Below are 21351 nucleotides of genomic sequence, written 5' to 3' on the forward strand. Positions count from 1 at the left end.
AATGTGTTCGAGTGGGGTGGGATCACGCCTGCTAGCCAGACCCCCAAATGATTATTTTGTTTGCCAGCCATGCCTCAGGTAGCCGCAAATTCTGCTTTACTAAGAAAGAGCCCTACCCTGTATATACACAGCCCTATTCCTCATGACCATAAACTGAGCCAGTCAGGATTCCCAGTCATAAGGAAAAGCCCGGTGTATGTACAGCTGTGTGCACCTTACACCCTCTATCACTGAAAATGAATGTGCCTGCAAGGAGCATGGCCAGCACACGCAAGGGTTGCTTGAACAGTCTAGTCAGCCAGATAGCAGGCAGCAGCAGCACACTGCGAGAGAAGCAGGCAGGAGTGCAGATTTGACTGACTTATGCTATAACCAATGGTGCAGCTAGGTAATTTTAGACCCTGGGCTTAAGAACACAAGAACATAAGAAGAGCCATGCTGGATCAGACCAATGGTCTGATCCAGCATCCAATGGTCTGATCCAGCATTCTGTTCACACAGTGGCCAACCGGCTGTTGACAGGAGGCCCACAAACAAAATATTAGTGCAACAGCACCCTCCCGCCCGTGTTCCTCAGCAACTGGTATACATAGGCATGCTGCCTCTGATGCTGGAGGTAGCATAGAGCCATCGGACTAGTAGCCATTGATAGCCTTCTCCATGAATTTGTCTAACCCCCTTTTAAAGCTATCGAAATTGGTGGTTTAATAATCTTATAGCCCCCACCCCCATCCCTTTTAGACAACCATGTATATTACTCCAGTTGTGAAACATACAGCTAACACTTCTCTTCTCCCCACCTGATGCCCTCATCACCTGCCACCCTCTGGGTGGTTATTGGGGGGGGGGGGGCTTCTGGGCTGTAGGGCCCTAGACTTTGGGCCCAAGGTCCATGCCTAGCTGCCCCACTGGCTGTAACTAGGTGCATGGGCTTTCCTCTCTAGGTCAGGAATGCAGCTCCTCCCTTTTGCCCATGCCACTTATGGCCCACAGGTTGTACAGTGATGAGCCATGAGCTAAACTATTAGTCTTTTAAAAACTTAGTACTGATGAGCAGCAATTCAATTCACAGCTGAGTCATAACATGTGCCTAGTGATTGCAAGGGAGCTTACATCCTAGTAAATAAGTTTAGGATTACAAAAAATAGCAGCAGCAGCAATGTTAATCCTATGTATTGTAAGCATTGTTCTTTTACATCTCATCCTATACTATACTGTGCTGCAAACATCTGTCCACAGTGCTCATTTAGTTCACTGAATTTTTTTTGCCTGCTTAGGATCTTACTATTTCTTACATAATCAGCATATATATAAGCTCTGTGTATGTGTGTGTGTGTGTGTGTGTGTGTGTTGTGTATGTGTGCAGTTTTCATACAAAAGGAGGCATACAACCTAAACAGCTTTGGGAGGCATTAAGCTTTGGGAGGCTATTAGACAAAATTTGGAGAAATATTTCTGCACTTTTATTTAATTTTTAAAACACAGCTTGCTTTTTCTCCATCCAAGCACCGAAGCTAGTTACAACAGATATCAAAATGCAGTATCAAAACAATAAAACCATGTAAAAGTACTTAATACAATGCATTTATCCTCTAAATATGAATATTGGGGGTTGGGAAAGTCCTAAATCTTAGAGACTTTATCAATGCTGAGAGAAACAGCATTCTTGAATCTCTTGGAAGCTTTATTGCCATCTGCTGTTTGCTTCAGGAAATACAAATTTACTGATATTCGTGGTACCTCTGCTTTGTTCAACGGGGAACATTCATCTCATAGAGGGTTATTGCATGAGCTAACAGAAGGGCTAGATTACAACAAATGAGGTTAATGTTTAGAAGTCTTTCAAAGCATAGTGGTCTAGAGAGCAGGCACAACTCAACGGGGCCTCGTGATCACTACGCTGTGTGAGAAACATATTTTTGTCACAATTGTAATTCAATGTGTTTTAAGCCCCTTTTATGCTCTGAGTTCCATAGTTCGCCCTCTCTTTTCTCTCTGCATCAAATATCGTTCTTAATCCCTTTCCATTAATCTTCACTCCTTTTCTTTGTCTCTGTCTATCTCAATACGTCTGCAATACATCTGCAATACGTCTGCAATACGTCTGCAATACAGGTCTTTATTCAACCCCATCTATCAGTTCCTCCCATTCCTCCTCCTCCTCAATGGAATAGTGCCAGAGCTGAACCATAGGCAGCAGTCAGAAATGAACCAGGAGCCAGGAATTGTGCTGGGGTTAAGAGCTGCTGGGGGTTAGGAGTTGAGTGACAAAGCCAGTGGTTAGAACCAAAGGGCAAGTCAACTGAAGGACAAACCAAGAGGCAGGACAGAGGCGCAAGCTAGAAGTCAGGACCAGAGTACAAGCAAAGTATACAGGAACACACCAAAGCTCAGGAATACTGTGTTGCTCAGACAAAACTCAACTGTCCAGGAAGATCCAATGGTCAACCTCAGCGGGCAGATTTGTCCAGGACCTGAGGGTATTTTGCTTCCTAGGTAGAAGTTGCAGCCTGTAGGTTGATGGCTCACCACACAAGGCAGCAATTCAGATGTGGCCCGTGCAGCACAGATATCTGCTTCAACAGGCTGGAAAAGCGATACCAACTCTACCACATACCTCTGAATCCTAGGAGAAGAGGAGCCACACAGATGTAGGCCTAGCTCCTACTGAGGTGGAAAGTCTGGGTCTGGGCGATATTGCTTCAGACTGCAGAAGAGGCTTATATGATTGAATGCAGCTCCATTAAACAAAACCCATCCAACAGAAAACTATCACAGAGAAGGCTGGGTTAGAATCCCTTCCCCTGATGTTAGTTTTCTGTGTGGATGGATTTAAAAATAAATAAATGGAGGAACATTCAATCCTATGAGCCCCCTTTTGCAGTCTGAAGTGGTGCACCCCTTGCACAGTCTGCCACCTCAATGAGAACAGAACCCTTATAATGTGGGCACTCAAATGCTCATGCACCCCAATGTTCAAATGCTCAAAGGCCCCCCTACTTAGAAACAAGTTCTAAATGAAATCAGAGAGAACGGTTTCCAGCTCAAGTGGGTACTTCAAGCATGTATATGTATTCATTTAAGAATTTATATGCCATCTTTCAAATCATTTTTTCTTTCTCAGGCGTCTTACAATTACTATATAAAACACTTACAATCAATATAGTAATGCATTTAAATATAAGCAGTAGCATAAAACTATTTCAATCAGCCAAAAAATCTACCACTATTAATATTAATAGCTCATCAAAAGCAGAGAGAAATGACTTTAAAAATCCAACTCATTTCAATAAAAAGTGGACTGAAATCAAAATTGTCTTTAAAGCCTGCTTGAGAGCAAACAGGGAGGGAGCCAATGCACCTCTTTGGGAGGGAGTTCTAGACATATGGGATCACCACAAAAAAGGCCCTGTATCTTGTGACCACTAACCTACATGAACTTAATGGTGGCCTATAAGCAGGACCTCTATGGCCAACTTTAAGGTCCAGGCAGGTTCATATCGGTGAAGGCAGTCCTTCACATACATGCTCTAAGCAACATGTAATTTCACTTTCTCCACATCTCAGCTTGTTGAACTTGTAGCAACCCTTTGCGGCTTATTGTCAGATCCCCCTTGGCTTTTCCTGAACTTCTATCAAGTTATCTACTTAACAACTCCCCTCGGTGAGCTATGCCATGACTTGTGTCCCAACAAGATGCTCATTTCAGCCATGCCTTACCACACAGCTGACTAGCTGAATGGACTGGGAGGTCCAGTCCAACTCACACTGGGCCACACTAGCCACTTAAATATGATGCCACTTTGGAATAAATTATTGGAAAGTACTTGTCCTTAATGAATAAAGAGCAGCAATAACTTGGAGGGCCTGGCCAGGTGTATAAAAACGCAGTAATCTGCAAGCTACTTATGAAGCCACCATTAAAGGAGATATGACCATGACTTCAACCTGCCTGTTACTATTAGGTATCCAGTTAAATTCCATCAATTAATTGTTAATTAATACAACGTGACAGGTCCTTTGCCAGCTCATCTTGGATTTTACTCTTCTTACCCATTCAATGGGTACATGCCACACACACTGCCAGATAATTGTCCCAGAAAAACCACCACTGCAGGGAGGAAATTATCACATTAGAGTCCAGTTATGAATGTGTCACAATATAGTTTTTACTTAAAAGCCAAGCTCTGCCTACAAAGCACCTTGATAAATGGTCCAGCAGTCATTGTTCTAAAACAGCCAAATTTATGAAATGAAGCTGAAATGGAAGAGGTAGGCTTAATTATAAACTTTCCTTGATGTGGTGTGTGGTAAAGCTGCATGTGTCTTATCCCCCCCCCCCCATCTCCTTATTTATTTCTCAGGAGGTTAAAGGACACAGGACTAATTAAGGCACCAAATGAATGAAAGAGAGAATCATTCACGGTAAAGACCTGAGGTTTTATACATGTTCTGTATCTCTGCCTGGTACAACTTAATCTCCCCCTCCCCCTTTTTTTTCTTTTACACAATCATTATGAAGGGGGGTAGAGAAAGAGAGTGCTAATCTTGTCACAGTCAAGCAGACTGAAACTGCCATGCAGTGCTGGGCAAAATGCCACAAATTTGTAATTTAGCCAATAAGACATTCCTTAAGCCTCTCCTGAATGGCAGGAATGTCTCTGGCTTGTCACTTTCAATCCAGTCATTCTACAGGTTAAGCTTCTAAGAAAATAATGCTCCCCCAACCAGCTATCTGAACAGAAAAGAATTTAAAGATGAAAATGACATGGTAGTGCAGGCAGATGATATCAGACAAGAGGTGTTAAGAAGTGTTAAGTGTTTGGTGTTAAGAGGCAGTGTGATGTAGTAGTTAGAGTGCTGGAACAGGGCTGAGAAACACCCAGGTTCAAATCCACACTCAGCCATAAAGTTCAGTGGGTGACCATTTGGACCAGTTAGTCTCTCTCGATCTAACCTACTTCACAGGGTTGTTGTGAAGATAAAAGGCAGAAGACCATGTACTCCACAACGAGGTGCTCAGAGGACAGGTAGGATAAATATGTAATCGATCCACATTTTAAAGAATCGCAAGATTGTGCTGTATAATAGCAACTGAGCAGGTCAGTATTATGGAATACAGACTCACGAGTCTTTACAAAGGGGGTCAACATTCTGAGATCTTTCTATAGCAGCCACACATATGGCCAATTTGAGGACCAGTTCCAAATCTAACAGGGGTTTCCAAGGACATTCAAGGGCACAGTAGCTTCTGAAGCCCATTTAGGGAACATGGCATTACACCAAAAAAGAACAACAATTTCGTTTCATTTCCATTTCCAACTCATTTTGTCAAGGAGAAGGAAAGAAAGCCAGGTGTAAAGAAACAATACCTTTATAGGTTAATTAAGATGTCTACGCTGGCATCCCGAGAACACTAACCCAGAAATGCAATTCTCTGAAATCGGTGGTTCTTGCCACAAAATTGTTCAGAGTTGGTAAAAGAAGTTACTTAATCCCATAAAGAATTTCAAATATTGCTGGCCGATGGCACATTGTCACCATCCCTCTTCCTGTTGGGCCGCTTATGAGTCTTCCTTGTCTTGCCATGAGAACAGACCCTCCAACCTTTGCCTCACCCTCTGTATGCTCATCACATGATGCCCTTTGCATAAGTTCCTTGTTCTTCTGCTTTTGTTTTTAAGAGAAGCCTATTACAAAGCACTCAGGCATCCCATTGTCAGGAGAATTCTTTGAAATAAAACACCACCCATCATACATCATTTCCCATTAATCACATTTTGTCTAGGGCCTGTTTCAGGTGTTATATTAGAGCATGGGTGGGCAGAAGGTAGATCTCTAGATGTTTTGGATTTCTACTCCCAGAAGCCCCTGCCAGCATGGCCCATGGTCAGGAATGATGGGAGCTGAAGTCCAAAACATCTGGAGATCTACCTTCTGCCCACCCCTGTTTCAAAGCACAGCAATAAGAGGTCATGTGTTTCCTGAGGTTCTGCAACATCTTTCCAAAGTACAGTCTTAAAATGTGCAACCTGTCTCCAAACATTTATTATTTCTTTTATTTATTTTTTAGGATTTAAAGGCAGCCATGTAACAAGAGTTCTCAGGACAGCTCACAAAAAAGTAACAATAAAACAATTTAAAATTCAACAGCAATAAACGTATATTACAGCATAAATTAAACCTACGCTCTGCAAAGAGTAAAAACAGCCCAACACTAAAACAGATTTAAAAGCCTAGATCTTTTTTTAAAGGTCTTTGCCTGGTGTCGAAATGACATGAGTAGGTGTCAGTTGAGCTTGTTCCACAGTTGGAGCACCACCACTGAAAAGGCCCTCTCTCCCACAGCCACTCATGGCCACTGCACCTGACATGGTAAGCACTCTCAGAGAAGGCCTTCAAAGAAGATCCCAAGGTCCAGGTAAAGAGATGGGTCCTTCATGCACCCTGGTCCCAAACCATGAATGGCCTTAAAGCTCAAAAATAGGACCTCGCATGCCAGTGAAGATGGCAAAGCTCTGACATGATGTGCTCATATTGCCCAGTCCCAGTTAGCAGTCTTGTCACCACATTCTGCACTAACTGAAGTTTCCACACCGTTTTCAAAGGCAGACCCAAATACTATACATTGTAATAGTCTAAAAGGAAGGTTACCTACCAAGGCATGCATCATTGAGGCAAGGCTTTCTGTGTCCAGGTAGTGCTGTAGCCACCTAAGCTGGTAAGAGGCACTCTGGGTCATGGATGCCACTTGTGTCTCCTGTGTGACAAAGATTTTGAGCAGAGAAGCATCTGCAAGGGGAGGACTTATCCACTCCCAGCTGCTTCCCCTTTAGAGATATTATATGCATTTCTGAGTGACATAAGAACTGGTCATCTCTCCATTTTGGCTCTTTCTAACGTACTAAGCCACGCTTGACATGATCACAACTGGAAACACTGACATAGGAACTGCATAATTCATTCACTGGCACAACCATGTCTTAATTTGTACAATGTGTGTTATTAGCAAGTACAGAATTTGGTTGTTCTTGGCATGGAATTTGGGCTCATACACAGTACTTAACCATATTTAAAGTCCTTTAAGGACCACATCAGGGAAGCAGTGAGTTTAAAGACAATGAATGACTGTCAAGGCTTGGATAAGCAATCAATGCAGGAGGTCTGGCATGCAGGTGACAGGGGTTGAAACTCTGACCTCTGACTCAGTGAAGATACCCTGTCGGAAGGGTCAGAAATTAGTACCTCCATCACATGATGGCTCATCCCTAACACTAATTCTAACACTAAAGTAAGGGCCACGGCAACGTTGTCCTCAATATGTGCCTGAACACCATGTTGCAGAGATAACATATGCCTTTTCCTGTGTAGGCAGGAATTCTCTAGATCCACTGCTACAAAAAGTAGTATATCTTTGAATTAAGTGAGCATCATGTGGCTGTTAAGAGCATGAGCTCTGAGCCAGTAGCAGCACAATTCTATACTGTGTACTCAGAAGTACTCGGAAGTAAATCCTATTGTTTTAATGGGCCTTACTCCCAGGTAAATGGGTATAGGTTTGCAGCCTAAGTCTGAACTTCAACTTCAGTATGAACTCCCTCAATGTCTGTAAGCTTCTATCTTCAGACTACCCCTCCCTAAAACAATGGGATAATACAGGATTGCTGTACAGAGATAATACACATATTGCACTTTGAGCATTCAGGAAATGCACTGAACATATTTTATTTTATTACTATTAATATGTACTACTAGTAAAATAAAACAAAAGAAACTGAACAGTTGGTGTGGAAGAGAACTGATGTTTTGCCATTACTTCTCTAACAGAGACAGCTCAAAATAGTAGCGTGTCCAATGCCCTGAGTAATGTGGGACACACAGATCAATATGGAAAATTACAGCTTTTGCCAGAGGGAATCCAAACATGAAAGTGCCAGATTAACCCACACAAACCCTTGAGATTTTAAATTCTAATCCAGTAAGATCTCTCTCCTGCAAAAGATACATGGAAATTAACATGAGCAGTACTAGAACGTGGCACATGGCTACAAAACCTTGAATTGCACACCTGCATTTATTACACACACACACACACACACACACACACGGGGTTGCGGCAAAAATAGAAGGAATAATCCCCACATATGTCACCCTGAATACCTTTCAGGAAGGCCAGAATACAAGTGTACCAATTTATAAATAACAATTTATGAACTAATATAACAACATGTCATTGCATATTACATAGAAACAGTGGGAGAGGAAGGGTAAGTGGCAAGGAACTTCTGTACCATTCTTGTCCCACATCTGGGAAGAAATCCCCCCACTTCACACAATACGCTAGAAACAGTAAAAGGGGATGCAAAAGTGCCTTTCACTCTGGCTACTCTTATATAACATACAAAGCCACCCACAAAATACATGGTGAAAGGAACAGGTTTAGTCCCTGAAATTCTTTGCAGACAGCTAAAGTTAAGGCTGCTAGAAAGAAGAGGTAAAAGAGATTAGGGGAGGACAAGAAGAGGAGAAAATAAGCAGCCCTAGCCAAGAAACTTAGCCATAAGATGTTGGCCCCACATCCAGATTCTCCCTGTTCATTGTACACAAATTCTGGCCTACCACCTCTTATTAGTAAGACTGAGAATTTCTCCTATCTCCTAATCAAAGCATACAGGTTGACCTATTTCTGAGAGCTGGGTTATCTCCCTCTTCAAAATCCACAATTATATTTTGTTGTTTAACTATGAAGCAAATTTATAGGAATCAAAAGGAAAAGTGAGCAGACAGGAACCATTTGGGTGAAGGATACTCACTCTTATACAATGACTGAAGGGCCAAAATGGACATTACTTTAAATCTGTATATAGCAGCTACATCCTTTTTTTTTCTCTTTTCATTTTTACTCTAGAGTAGACGCAGAGGGGTTGATGTGACTAACAGAACAGAAATAGTAAAGTTTAAAAGCAAATGCCACACTTTGGAGTATTCCATCCTCATTGTATTGTAACGCCCACATTGTCTACAGTATCGTTTGATTCACATCAAAACAGCTAAAGAAGGCAGAAGACAAAAAGTTTTGGTTAAAACTTTAATATTTATATTGTGTCAGTCAGTTTAATAAATATTTGGTTTAGGGCACAATCCTATGCATGTTTAGACAGAGAAAAGGCCTACAACTCCCAGCATTCCCCATCAGGCAAGGGAAGGCTGGGGAAGGCTGAGAGTTGTAGGCCTTTTCTCTGTCTAAACATGCATAGGATTGCGCCCTTAAGTAATTAGCTGCATCCTTCTGTGATCCGAAACAAACTTGTTTGATGCTTTAACATTCCTGTTTTGCTTGCATGTGTGTAATACCAAACGGGGGTGGTAATTGATTCTCCCGACACACACGCAATGCTGCAAAAAGCAGTCATGGACATTTCTGAACCCCCTGTGAAAATAATAGGCAACAAACAAATTGGGTTTCCCTACTGGAGTGAAAAATAAGTGCACAATAAAAGGGTTTGCCTGTGTGTGTTGTTCACACAGGCTGTTGAACACACACAGGCTGGTCTTGGCACAGTCTTGCTAGTTGTACAACAGCATTCTCTATAAATACTCTAGCTGGCATAACATAGGCTCATTAACATACCTTTCATAATCCTCGCATATCTTTTTTTTTTTTTAAGAGGGGAGGGCTCTACAGTCCACATGCTTAACTTCCTGGCATGATGTAACACCTCTGTAACTGGGATAACGCCTGGTTTTACCTACCAAACAGTCTCAAAGTTGATAGAGACATTAATTTGCTTCCTGATGAGATGCAAGGCAACTCACAAATCCCTCTGCTAATCTTCTGTCTTTTGAAACAGAACAGTCATTAAAAAAATATACCAGTGATAAAACCGGATGGCATTCTGCCACAGGAGTCAGAGGTGGGGGCCTCCTTCCCTCCTTACATACTTTGGAGAATGCTCTCCATGGAAAATATGAGTTTGCAACTTTGCCAAGATCCAAGCCCCAATTCAGAGGCGGCCTTGGAGAAATGTTGTGCTGGACAGTCTTGCAGTATCTGCTTGTTTTAACTAGATTCCCTATGGTCTACTGGGTGCTTTAAATTTACAAATCAAGAGTGAACACACTGGTTAGACTATGTGACATTTGAGGCCCCTTCCAACTTTGATTCTCTGAATCTCTTACAAGTGAAGACATAACTAATCTGTACTCAATAATTCTGAAGTTAAGAAGTGACTTCCTGGATGAGACCAAGGTGCAACCAATCCAACATTCTTTGCAAGAATCCCTGAGACTAAACGACTAAGTAGTCCACATTCTGCCAGCGCCTAATCTACAGAAACATGGCAGCATCACACCATACAGCCCAGATCTAGATGCCACTTTGTTGTTCAGTCATTAAGTCATGTCCGACTCTTCGTGACCCCATGGACCATAGCATGCCAGGCCTTCCTGTCCTCCACACTCTCCCAGAGTGTGCTCAAGTTCATATTCATTGCATCGGTGATGCTATCTAGCCATCTCATCCTCTGCCGTCCCCTTCTCCTTTTGCCTTCAATATTTCCCAGCATCAGGGTCTTTTCCAGGGAGTTTTCTCTTCGCATTAGGTGACCAAAATATTGGAGCTTCAGCTTCAGTATCTGTTCTTCCAATGAGCACTCAGGGTTGATTTCCTTTGGGATTGACTCATTTGACCTCCTTGCAGTCCAGGGGACTCGTAAGTCTTCTCCAGCACCACAGTTCAAAAGCATCAATTCTTCGGCGCTCAGCCTTCCTTATAGTCCAGCTCTCACAGCCATATATTACTACTGGGAAAACCATAGCTTTGATTAGGCAGACCTTTGTCGGCAAGGTGATGTCTCTGCTTCTTACTATGCTGTCTAGGTTTGCCATAGCTTTCCTCCCAAGGAGCAAGCGTCTTTTAATTTCATGGCTACAGTCACCGTCTGCGGTGATCTTGGAGCCCAAGAAAATAAAATCTGTCACTGCTTCCATTTCTTCCCCTTCTATATGCCAGGAAGTGATGGGGACAGAGGCCACGATCTTAGTTTTTTTAATGTTGAGTTTCAAACCAGCTTTTGCACTCTCCTCCTTCACCCTCAACAAGAGGCTCTTTAGATCCTCTTCGCTTTCTGCCATTAGGGTGGTATCGTCTGCATATCGGAGGTGGTTGATAATTCTCCTGGCAATCTTAATTCCGACCTATGATTCATCCAACCCGGCGTTTCTCATGATGTACTCTGCATATAAATTAAATAAGCAGGTACAGCCTTGTCATACTCCTTTCCCAATTTTGAACCAATCGGTTGTTCCATGTCCAGGTCTTAGTGTTGCTTCTTGACCCTCATACAGGTTTCTCAGGAGACAGGTAAGGTGGTCTGGTACTCCCATCTCTTTAAGAATTTGCCACAGTTTGTTGTGATCCACACAATCAAAGGCTTTAGCATAGTCAATGAAGCAGAAATAGACTTTTTTTGGAATTCTCTTGCTTTCTCCATGATGCAGCGAATGTTGGCGATTTGATCTCTAGTTCCTCTGCCTCTTCGAAACCCCGCTTGTACTTCCGGTAGTTCTCGGTTCACATACTGCTGAAGCCTAGCTTGTAGGATTTTGAGCATCACCTTGCTGGCATGTGAAACGAGCACAATTGTGCAGTAGTTTGAACACTCTTTGGCATTGCCCTTCTTTGGAATTGGAATGTAAACTGACCTTTTCCAGTCTTGTGGCCACTGTTGAGTGTTCCAAATTTGTTGGTATATTGAGTGCAGCACTTTAACAGCATCATCTTTTAGGATTTTAAATAGCTCAGCTGGAATACTGTCATCTCCGCTAGCTTTGTTGTTACTAATGCTTCCTAAGGCCCACTTGACTTCACTCTCGAGGATGTCCGGCTCAAGTTCAGTGACCGCACTCTCATGGCTATCAGGGACATTCAGATCTTTCCTGTATAGTTCTTCTGTGTATTCTTTCCACCTCTTCTTCGTCTCATCTGCTTCTGTTAGGTCCCTGCCTTCTTTGTCCTTTATCATGCCCGTCTTTGCACAAAACGTTCCCTTGAGATCTCCGATTTTCTTGAAAAGATCTCTAGTCTTTCCCATTCTGTTGTTTTCCTCAATTTCTTTGCATTGTTCATTTAAGAAGGCCTTCTTGTCTCTCCTTGATATTCTCTGGAACTCTGCATTCAGTTGGATATATCTTCCCCTTTCTCCCTTGCTTTTCGCTTCCCTTCTTTCCTCAGCTACTTGTAAAGCCTCATCAGACTTTGCTTTCTTGCATTTCTTTTCCTTTGGGATGGATTGAGTTGCTGCCTCCTGAACAATGTTACAGACCTCCGTCCATAGTTCCTCAGGTGCTCTGTCTATCAGGTCTAATCCCTGAAATCTATTCCTCACCTCCACTGTATATTCATAAGGGATATGATTTAGGTCATACCTGAATGGTACATAACAGCATTTCTTCTAGCCTCCATCCATCTCCATACTAATATTACCTGAAGATCCATGAACAACATATGGTTGGTTCCAATGCTATCTGGTTGCAGCCCTCCATGCTGCTTTTCATGCTATTCCAGATGGTTCTTTAAACTTCAAGAATAGCAGCAGAGGAATGCCACTCTGTATACACAGGGCACTGTGCTCACTTCTCTGGATTCAAGCCTATGATCCCAAATATTCAATTTTTGAGGATTTTCATTACAGCATGAATGTAATGAAAAAAACTCTTAAGAGTCTTTTCCAGCACCACAGTTCAAAAGTATCAATTCTTCGGCGCTCAGCCTTCCTTATAGTCCAGCTCTCACAGCCATATGTTGCTACTGGGAAAACCATAGCTTTGATTATACGGACCTTTGTCGGCAAGGTGATGTCTCTGCTTCTTACTATGCTGTCTAGGTTTGCCACAGCTTTCCTCCCAAGGAGCAAGCGTCTTTTAAGTTCATGGCTACAGTCACTGTCTGCGGTGATCTTGGAGCCCAAGAAAATAAAATCTGTCACAGCTTCCATTTCTTCCCCTTCTATATGTCAGGAAGTGATGGGGCCAGATGCTATGATTTTAGTGTTTTTCATGTTGAGTTTCAAACCAGCTTTTGCACTCTCCACTTTCACCCTCAACAAGAGGCTCTTTAGATCTTCTTCGCTTTCTGCCATTAGGATGGTATCATCTGCATATCTGAGGTTGTTGATAACTCTCCCAGCAAAAGTTAAAACTAGCATTTTAAAAAGCTGCTTATATTATTTTTCTACTTTAGATTTCTCTAAAATACAAGTTACTTTTCTATCATCAAATGTCCTAGAACAATGACACAAGAAAGTGCTTTACTCTTTTTTCCTTTCCTCCTTCTTTTTACAATTAAGATACAATTCTATAATAGAATTATATAAACTATATTGCATAAATTGAAACATGTGACAATGCATACACTGAATTTCTAAAATACACCCCAAAAAAGTACATGCACTCAAGACAACTTGAAGCAAGTAGGCAGCAGCAGTAGTACTGATTTCAAGGTGGATACCCTCTGTAGCCACCACTGACTTTTTGATGCACCAAGCCAGAGAACAACGACCCCAGAGGGATCATGAGGTCTAATAAAGTAATCCTGCCCTGTGAGAGCAAAATACTGTGCTGCAGCTGCAGCTGTTTCTGGGTTGGGAAGGCTATTTAAAGAGACTTGCTGGTGGCGGAGGGTCGCCAAAGCAGCCTCTTTGATGTCACCCCTTCAAGTTGTCTGGAGGGGTCCTCTGTCTACTCTGTGTGTTAGGCTTCAGGTGGGCTTAGGTGGTAGAGAAACCTGAGCAGGAACAGACATTGTCAAGGGTTGTATGGGGAGGGGGTAGCCATTTCCATCTCTCTTTTTCTGAAAATTGTATTTATTTTATTAACATTTATATGTTGCCTTATTTATTTGCTAAAAAGCCATCCAGGTAAAACATTAGGCTTCTTTGTGAGGTGGGCGGGTGGTGGAGGGGAGCTGTAAATGGAGAGTAAGGCTGTTTGTTAGGGTGTGTTTTTCTTAGGGTCTGCTCCTGAGGCTTCAGTGAGGAGGAAGGAATAAGAAATTGATATGTCACTTGTTGAGCAATTACAAAGGGTAGACTGGGCTTGGATCTGCTCTTAGATCTTTTTGGGGTCACTTTGTGGGTGTTGTTTTGTTCTTGGTTTGGGGGCCTTGGCGAGAAGTATGTGCTATTAAAGGGGAGAGATCTATGGGTGGGCAAGGTGCAGGTATTACAAGGGAGCAATGATGGAGGCAGGTGGACTGGCCAATGCAGGAGGATGAGCAGGTATTCTCCATTCCTTCCAGTTCATGTCTTCCAAGGCCCTAGGAGTTCTAGTGGCAACATTCCTGGTCTGAAGGTGGCGCTTCTGAATGTCTTTAGTGACAAGATGTCACTAAATGGGAAAAGCATGGCCATCGAAGATTTGATCCTGCATGTGGGAACTGACCTGGCATGTATTATGGAGACCTGGTGGGATGAAAGAGGTGGGATGAATCTGTCCCAGCTCCATCTTCCAGCACAGCACCACCCAAGACTTGGGGAAGCGGGGAGGCTGAGTCTGTTGTATTTCTATCTAGAGATGGGGGAGAAATTTATTCAGTTCACATTTCAATGTCCAAGTATATCTGCATTTCAGTTCCCATATTGGTTCCAGAAGTGCAAATTAGGTAAGTTCACATTTTAAGATATGCTTCGACATTCACACTGTTCTGAATTTTGCAATGCACTTCTCCAATCAAAAAATGCATATTAAGATGTGTATATTAGTGGAGAGTGTGCCAAAAATGTGCATGGTAGTGAAAGTAACATACAAAAATGCATACTTTATGAAAAAGTGTGTACAAAAATGTATATTAGGAGAAGTGTGCACAAAAATGTGTATGAATATGCAGGTCAACTTTTATTTTTAAATCGCAAACTGATGCAGGAACAGGAGAAAACAAACTTAAGGTTGGGAAAATGAGAAACTGAGTGAAACCCAAGTTGACAGATTTGTCCATCCCTAATTCCTTCACTCTGACCAGGAGCCCCATTCAGCAAACTTCCAGCTCGGAGTGCTTGTTCTTGAGGACAGGTGGCTGGGCCTGAGTGGGGATTCTGTTAGTGTCCTGCCTGTCTCACACCCCAACAATTTCCCTGGCTGAGCTAGCCAGAGCCACCACGAACATGGTCTTAAAGTCTGCCAAGACTGGTGGTTCTGAGCAACTTCAAAATGCATGTGGAGGCTGCCCCATTGGGAATGGCTCCCAGACTTTGTTGCCTGGATGGGAACTGTGGGACGACTGTCCCAAACTATATCACGTCCTACTCACATAGGAGGGCATATTCCTGACTTGGTCTTTTGTTCAGGACAGGAGGGTGGTGATTTGGGTATGGAGGGACAGTATGTGGCCCCTTTGTCATGGACAGATAAGTATCTGGTGGGGTTTAAGCTTACAGGAACTCCTAACCTCTGCTCAAGTGTGGCAACCATTAGAAAGGTCCACCCTTGGAACGAAATGAACCCAAATATGTTCCAGACAGCTCTGGCAGTGTTTCCTGCCACCTCAAAAGGCAATTCTGTTGAAATTCTAGTCAGTCTCTGGGAAAGACCTGGATATTTGATACAATTCCTTCTGAGCATCATGGGAAATGGATGGCATTGGCTGGAGGCTTTCTTTGGTCTGTAATGATCTCCGCTATTCGTTTTTTAAATAAAAAGTAGGAGGGTAGGGCAGCACACACTGGTGCCCATGGAAATCACACTGCCTACCCCTGGTATAGAGCATGGGAAATGCACCCTTGGAGGAGAGAGAAATTATACCAACCCTTGGAGTGGATAAAGAAGCCCCTCTGGATTCTACCATGTTAGATAATTTCCAACCATTTTCCAATTTACCTTTTTTGGGCAAGGTACTTGAGAGCATGGTGGCATTTCATCTCCAGAAGTTATCTAGACCCAGGTCAATCTGGCTTCAGACCTGGATTTAGGGCTCAGACAACCCTTGTAGATGAAACCAGGAGCCAAACAAGTGGAGTTCATCCCTTTGGTTCTGCTGGACCTCTCAGCAGCAGTCAATAACAACAACCACGGTATCCTTCTGGTATCTGACAATAGTTCTAGTCCTTCCTCAGGAGTCAGTTTCAGAAGGTGGTATTGGGGGACTCCTGTTCAACCCCTTTTGCCTATTGGCTTATCCATCAGGGTTCAGTCTTGTTCCCTATGCTATCTAACATCTACATGGAACCACTGGGAAAGATTGTCTGTGAATAATATGGAGAGCATTGTCACCAATATGCAGAAGACATGCAGATCTATTTCTCCTTTTCATTCACTACCAGGGTAGCTGTTGATATTCTGAATTAGTGCCTGGAGGCAATAATGGGCTGGATAAGGGCCAATAAAGTGAGACTTAATCCACACAAGATAGCTGTGCTTCTGGTCAGGAAAGAGATGGACTCTGGTACAGACATTCAACTTTTCACCCCCTTGAAAAATTGGGCTCAGTTTGGTGGTGCTTCTTGATTCAGCTTTGCACTTGGATGCTCAGGTGGTAGCTGTATCCTCCTGACGAGGTCAGACCGGGCCACGGTGATGCATGCCTTAGTTATATCAAGATTGGATTATTATAATGTGCTCTATATGGGGCTACCTTTGAGGAGTCTTGGGCCCAAAGTACCTTGGAGGCTGCTTCCCCCACCCCCACCCCCATACCACTCTGTTTACACCCTAAGATCTGGTGGAGAGGCCCTTCTCTGTGTCCTGACATGGTGGCGGCTCGGCTGATGGGACTGGGAGAAAGGGACTTCTCCTTGCTCATGCCTAAATTGTGGAACTCTTTGCCCATGAATCTCAGTTGGTCCTCCTCTCTCATGATGTTTCACTGTACATATGGCAAAAACATTTGTTTAGGTAGGATGTTGTTTTATCAGATAGATAATTTTTAATCCAATGCCTCAGTTTTATCAGCGGCACCTGCCTCTGTTTTTATTGGAGTATTATTGTATTTTATAAGTGGTTTTAATTGTTATTAGCCACCCTGAGGGGTGCACAAGAAGTAGAAGGACAGGATAGAAACAAAATAAACAAATTCTAGGAAAACGCACTTAAGACCACCAAGTGACAAGATGGAACATTGCGCAACACACCTTCTGCCAGGCTAGTACATTATGGTAAAGTTGCATGGTAGATGACAAACATTTAAATAGAACATAGTAATAGTGGTTGCACTTCCCCCATTTGTAGCTCTGAGATGCTGGCCAAAACTGATAGACAGACAAGGGCAAAATCAACCTTTCCATGGTCATCTTGCAGATGAACACAATGGAAGAACTGTACCAGCTTCTGTATCTTGTCAGCGTTGCACATGATCACAATTTTACTGTTATGATTGAAAGTAAGATAACTAAACCACCTTCCATCAGATACTACCAATACATTAGAATAAATAAATCTAAATGAGAACACAAGACTAACCCTGGCAAGGCTAGACATGGATGCAACTAACGGGGGGGGGGGGGAGACACAAACCCACCCCACCCACCTACCCCGCTCCCAAATGCTTAAAACAAAAAGGGCACAATCCAGGTGCTGCATGAAGACATGGTTCCACATGTGCTCAAAAGATCCTGCAGCACTGTAGCAAAAGAAAGGCACACCCCTCCGATGGCCTTTGTGTGCAGGTTGGCCCTATTTTGATCAAGTGGAAGTACTACCCACAGCAAGACTGTGGCTGTGTACAAGTGTCCCTTTGGGGGGGACATCCTAATGCCAAAGTACTTTTCAGCCCATATTGAAGGATTGTGAGCTCAGGGAGATTTCATTTTCTGATGGACACCATCCTGAATAGTTGTTCTGCAGAGCTTTGCCACAAGCAGGACATGAGTACAACAGCGCCCTTCGGCTCGTGTTCCCCAGCAACCGCCTCTGATACTGGAGGTAGCACAGAGCCACCAGGACCAGGATGCATTGACAGCCTTATCCTCCATGACTTGTGCACTGGATGTAATACCTGTTCAAGTTTGCTCTATGTGGCCTGGGCCCATCTGGGCCTTGCCTTGTGTCCTGATCTGAATCTGCTCATCTTGTGTTCCTAGTATATGATCCTGCCCAGCCATTTTCTAAGACCCAAGTCTGCCAAGACATGTGGGCCAGCTCCTGCAAATTCAGCTACGCCCCAGCTTTCTTAAGTACTTGACATATCCAACACCAACACCACAGCCATCATTAGTAACAATATTTACAAACATCATAGTTTAAGTTCTATGGTCTTTTAAGTCTGTGGACTAAGATTTATTTTTTAAAATCCCAAATTCACCATATTGCGACATACATGAACACACACTCAGACTGGCTGAAGATTACTACTAACTTTCCAAATCAATTAAGGGGGAAAATACGATTTATATATGTTGCAGGTGCAACAGCAGGGGGATAAAACTGATTGCAAAGTTCGCTTTCTCTTTGAACTTCAGAATTACAGCCGTTATTTTCAAACTTTTAGTGTCACTTAAAAAATAATTCTGATACTCTGCTGTAACTGTTCCTTGTGAAGTGAAGAAGTCTGCATTTCTGTCTGTTACAGATACAGTTTCACCCAGTAATTAGGAAGCTGAACTAGCAAGGAATACAAAAGCTACAAAAAGAAATGAAGTCATTTGAGCAAAAAAGGATTACTAATGGCTAACAGCAAAAGACCGTATTCCAGATTAAGGCTTTCTGAAACAATCCTTTGTGTGGGATCTTTCCTTAGTTTTTGAACAAACCTATTCACCAATATATATGAAATCTATTTGCTGCCACGAAAATCAGAGAATCTGAAAATACAATAATTTTGGTAAGTGTTTATTTTTTAAAATTCTGTGAAATATGGGGGTAGGTTTCAAACTCTGCACATGTTTCATGTCCACTGTACAAACTAATAATATTGCTTCTTCCTAAATATTGAAAAAAAAAACCCTGCAGGTCCATTCCTGGCCCAGGTAAGTGAGCCTCTCCTGGAAAAGGCACAGCAGATGCAAAGTGTGTACGGGGAGGTGGGGAGGAGGGAATGACAGAATTTATGGCATAACTAAGTTGGTGATTGTTACATCAAACACTTTTAAATGCTTGTGCTAATTAAAAACAACCACCACCACCCTCTAACAGAATTCCTGTTGGAAACTTCACATACCTTAAGGACTTCCATTGGTACCTGAGTAGCAGGAGGAAGGCTTGTTGGGAGGCTGACGTTGATGGCTGGTGTCTGACTCACTGCCACTCTCTGTTGCATGAACTGAGCTGCTTGCTGTTTCTGTTGCTGCTCTCGCCGCTCTTGCTCCTGCATCTGCTCACGCATGAGCTGCTGGCGTAGCAAAATCCGTGATGTCATACTGGAGGAGCTTAGCGGAGGCTTGGAAGCTCCGGGGTGCTCAGAACTGCTGTGGAAAACATCAGAAGATAACTCCATCACTCATCAATTACATTCGTTGAAGTTTGAAGAGTTACATGGTGAGGGGAGAAGAGTTTGTGTGCTGGGGGAAGGGGGGGTATCTCGGGGTATCTTTTGCAAATATAAAAAAGTTGTTGGCAATGGTACAGACTGAGATCAGAATTTGACCTGTCACTGGCTCTTACCTTTGATATCTATTAACGCAACAAAGTTAGTTAAATAGTAATGCTATTGCTAATACTCGTTAGTGTTCAAGCTTTTTTATGCCACTTTAGAGAAAGATACCGAAAGTGTATTTGGTTTTTCTCTGCCTTCAAACAAGACGCCTTTTTCTACTTCTTTGGCAAAACATCTGATAATGGAGCTGATCATATTCAAACAATCAAATTAACAACGCAATTTTATACAATTCTACTCAAAAGTAAGTCCAATTAAGTCCAATGGAACTTACTCCCAGGAAACGGAATTATGGCCCACATTACTCTTGTGAACCCATTACTTTGATTCATATCACATATTATTTAGATAGACATGCAGGAGGTGACCTCAATCCACAGCCCCCACACCTGAGTTTAAAAAGCCATTTGATGGGCTGATGTAACACTTTCAGAGAAGAAAAACAAGCAGGCAGCCTTCCTTTCAGCTGATACAATGCCAAATGTGAAGAATGCTTTTATAAACTTTGCAAGAAGAGCTATTCTCTGGACAATGGACAATTTTTCTGGATCATGGTTGTGCATCACCCAGAAATGCACGTACAGATAGGTGCATGCATTTCTGGATCATGGCCAATTTCCTGCAGCACATTCTTAATCTTCAGATTCTGCCAAGGCCTATAACAATATTAGAACTATATGATCACAATATTGTCAAGCTAAACAATCACTATTTCATCCAAAAGCACCTAAAGGTCCTTCGTGAAATAAGAACATTCATGTCCTTGCACTGGTTTAAAACTACAATGCTAGCGTGCTATATCAAGATGCATAAAATGGAATCAATCTAGTACACATATTGATTACATACTGTAATTGATGAAGTTTACTGCCAATTACATGCAGGGGAGAACTTGTAGTGTGACTTTTCCCCACTGTACTTGAAAGTAAGTTGGTGTTGGTACATGTATTAGTGGGTAAGAGAAAAAAATTAAATGACAGAGCTTTCAGTGTTAGGATAAAGGTGCACAGTATAAAAAAATCTTTTAGCCTAAGCTTCCCTTTCAATCAGGTAAGCACTTGTACAAATTTCTCAACAAAGATAGATAACATTAAAGATGGCTGTAGCATAAGTCTAAAATGTAGATTCTATCTATCCTAATAGATCTTACCAATAAACACACAGTAAGCTCTCATGCGATAGGGTTTACTAACTTCAAAATGCTACTGTTCCTAGGGAATCTCATAAATATGGACAAATTGTTAGACTCTCATACTAAAAACAACAGATTCAGCAGAAATCTTGTATTTTCTCATCATGACCAGAGCTACATGTTACCTGCATCTAAAGGGTATTTCATTCCTTGTGTCAATAATCCACAGTTTGAAAGGTGAGTATTCACCTTAATAAGACACGCAGAAAAAGGGATCAAACCTAGATGTTTCAGACCACTATTTTCTTCCCGCAACCCCCCCCCCCAGACACACACACACACACACACACACACACATACATGAGGTGGGTGTTGGGGTAAAGAATGATGACCGTCTTGCTATTTCAGGCCTGTCAAGTTGAAACATTCCCAGGGAGACTGATCCTTTTGATAAAATAAAAGAAAAACCTTTGTGGAGAAACTAATGCAGCTGTGGAATAATCGCACTAATTAGCTGCTCAAGAGAAGTCACTGACTGTGATACTCATGGAGACAAAGGAATACTTTAAATTAAGAGTGAAGCATTCTCACGTTCACACAATGCATCACAGCAACTACCTAACTTTTTAGTGAGAAAGTT

The 21351-nt window shown here is 42.4% G+C and overlaps 1 protein-coding gene across 7 annotated transcripts in view; it reads right to left on the reverse strand.

Moving 5' to 3' along the window:
• Window positions 1–21351, reverse strand: part of MITF (melanocyte inducing transcription factor) — a 231013-nt gene that overhangs the window by 74301 nt on the left and 135361 nt on the right. For 5 of the 7 annotated variants that reach the window (XM_084840416.1, XM_084840418.1, XM_084840421.1 and 2 more), the window contains exon 2: window positions 19145–19391. In XM_084840416.1, the coding sequence (XP_084696542.1) occupies window positions 19145–19391 (247 nt within the window). The remainder of the gene's footprint in view (window positions 1–19144; window positions 19392–21351) is intronic. The other 2 variants (XM_084840417.1, XM_084840420.1) reach the window with 1 other exon arrangement.

Source organism: Heloderma suspectum, chromosome 2, assembly GCF_057233095.1.
Source record: "Heloderma suspectum isolate Gila_16-S chromosome 2, 16-S_ref, whole genome shotgun sequence".
Classification (NCBI taxonomy): Eukaryota; Metazoa; Chordata; class Lepidosauria; order Squamata; family Helodermatidae; genus Heloderma; species Heloderma suspectum.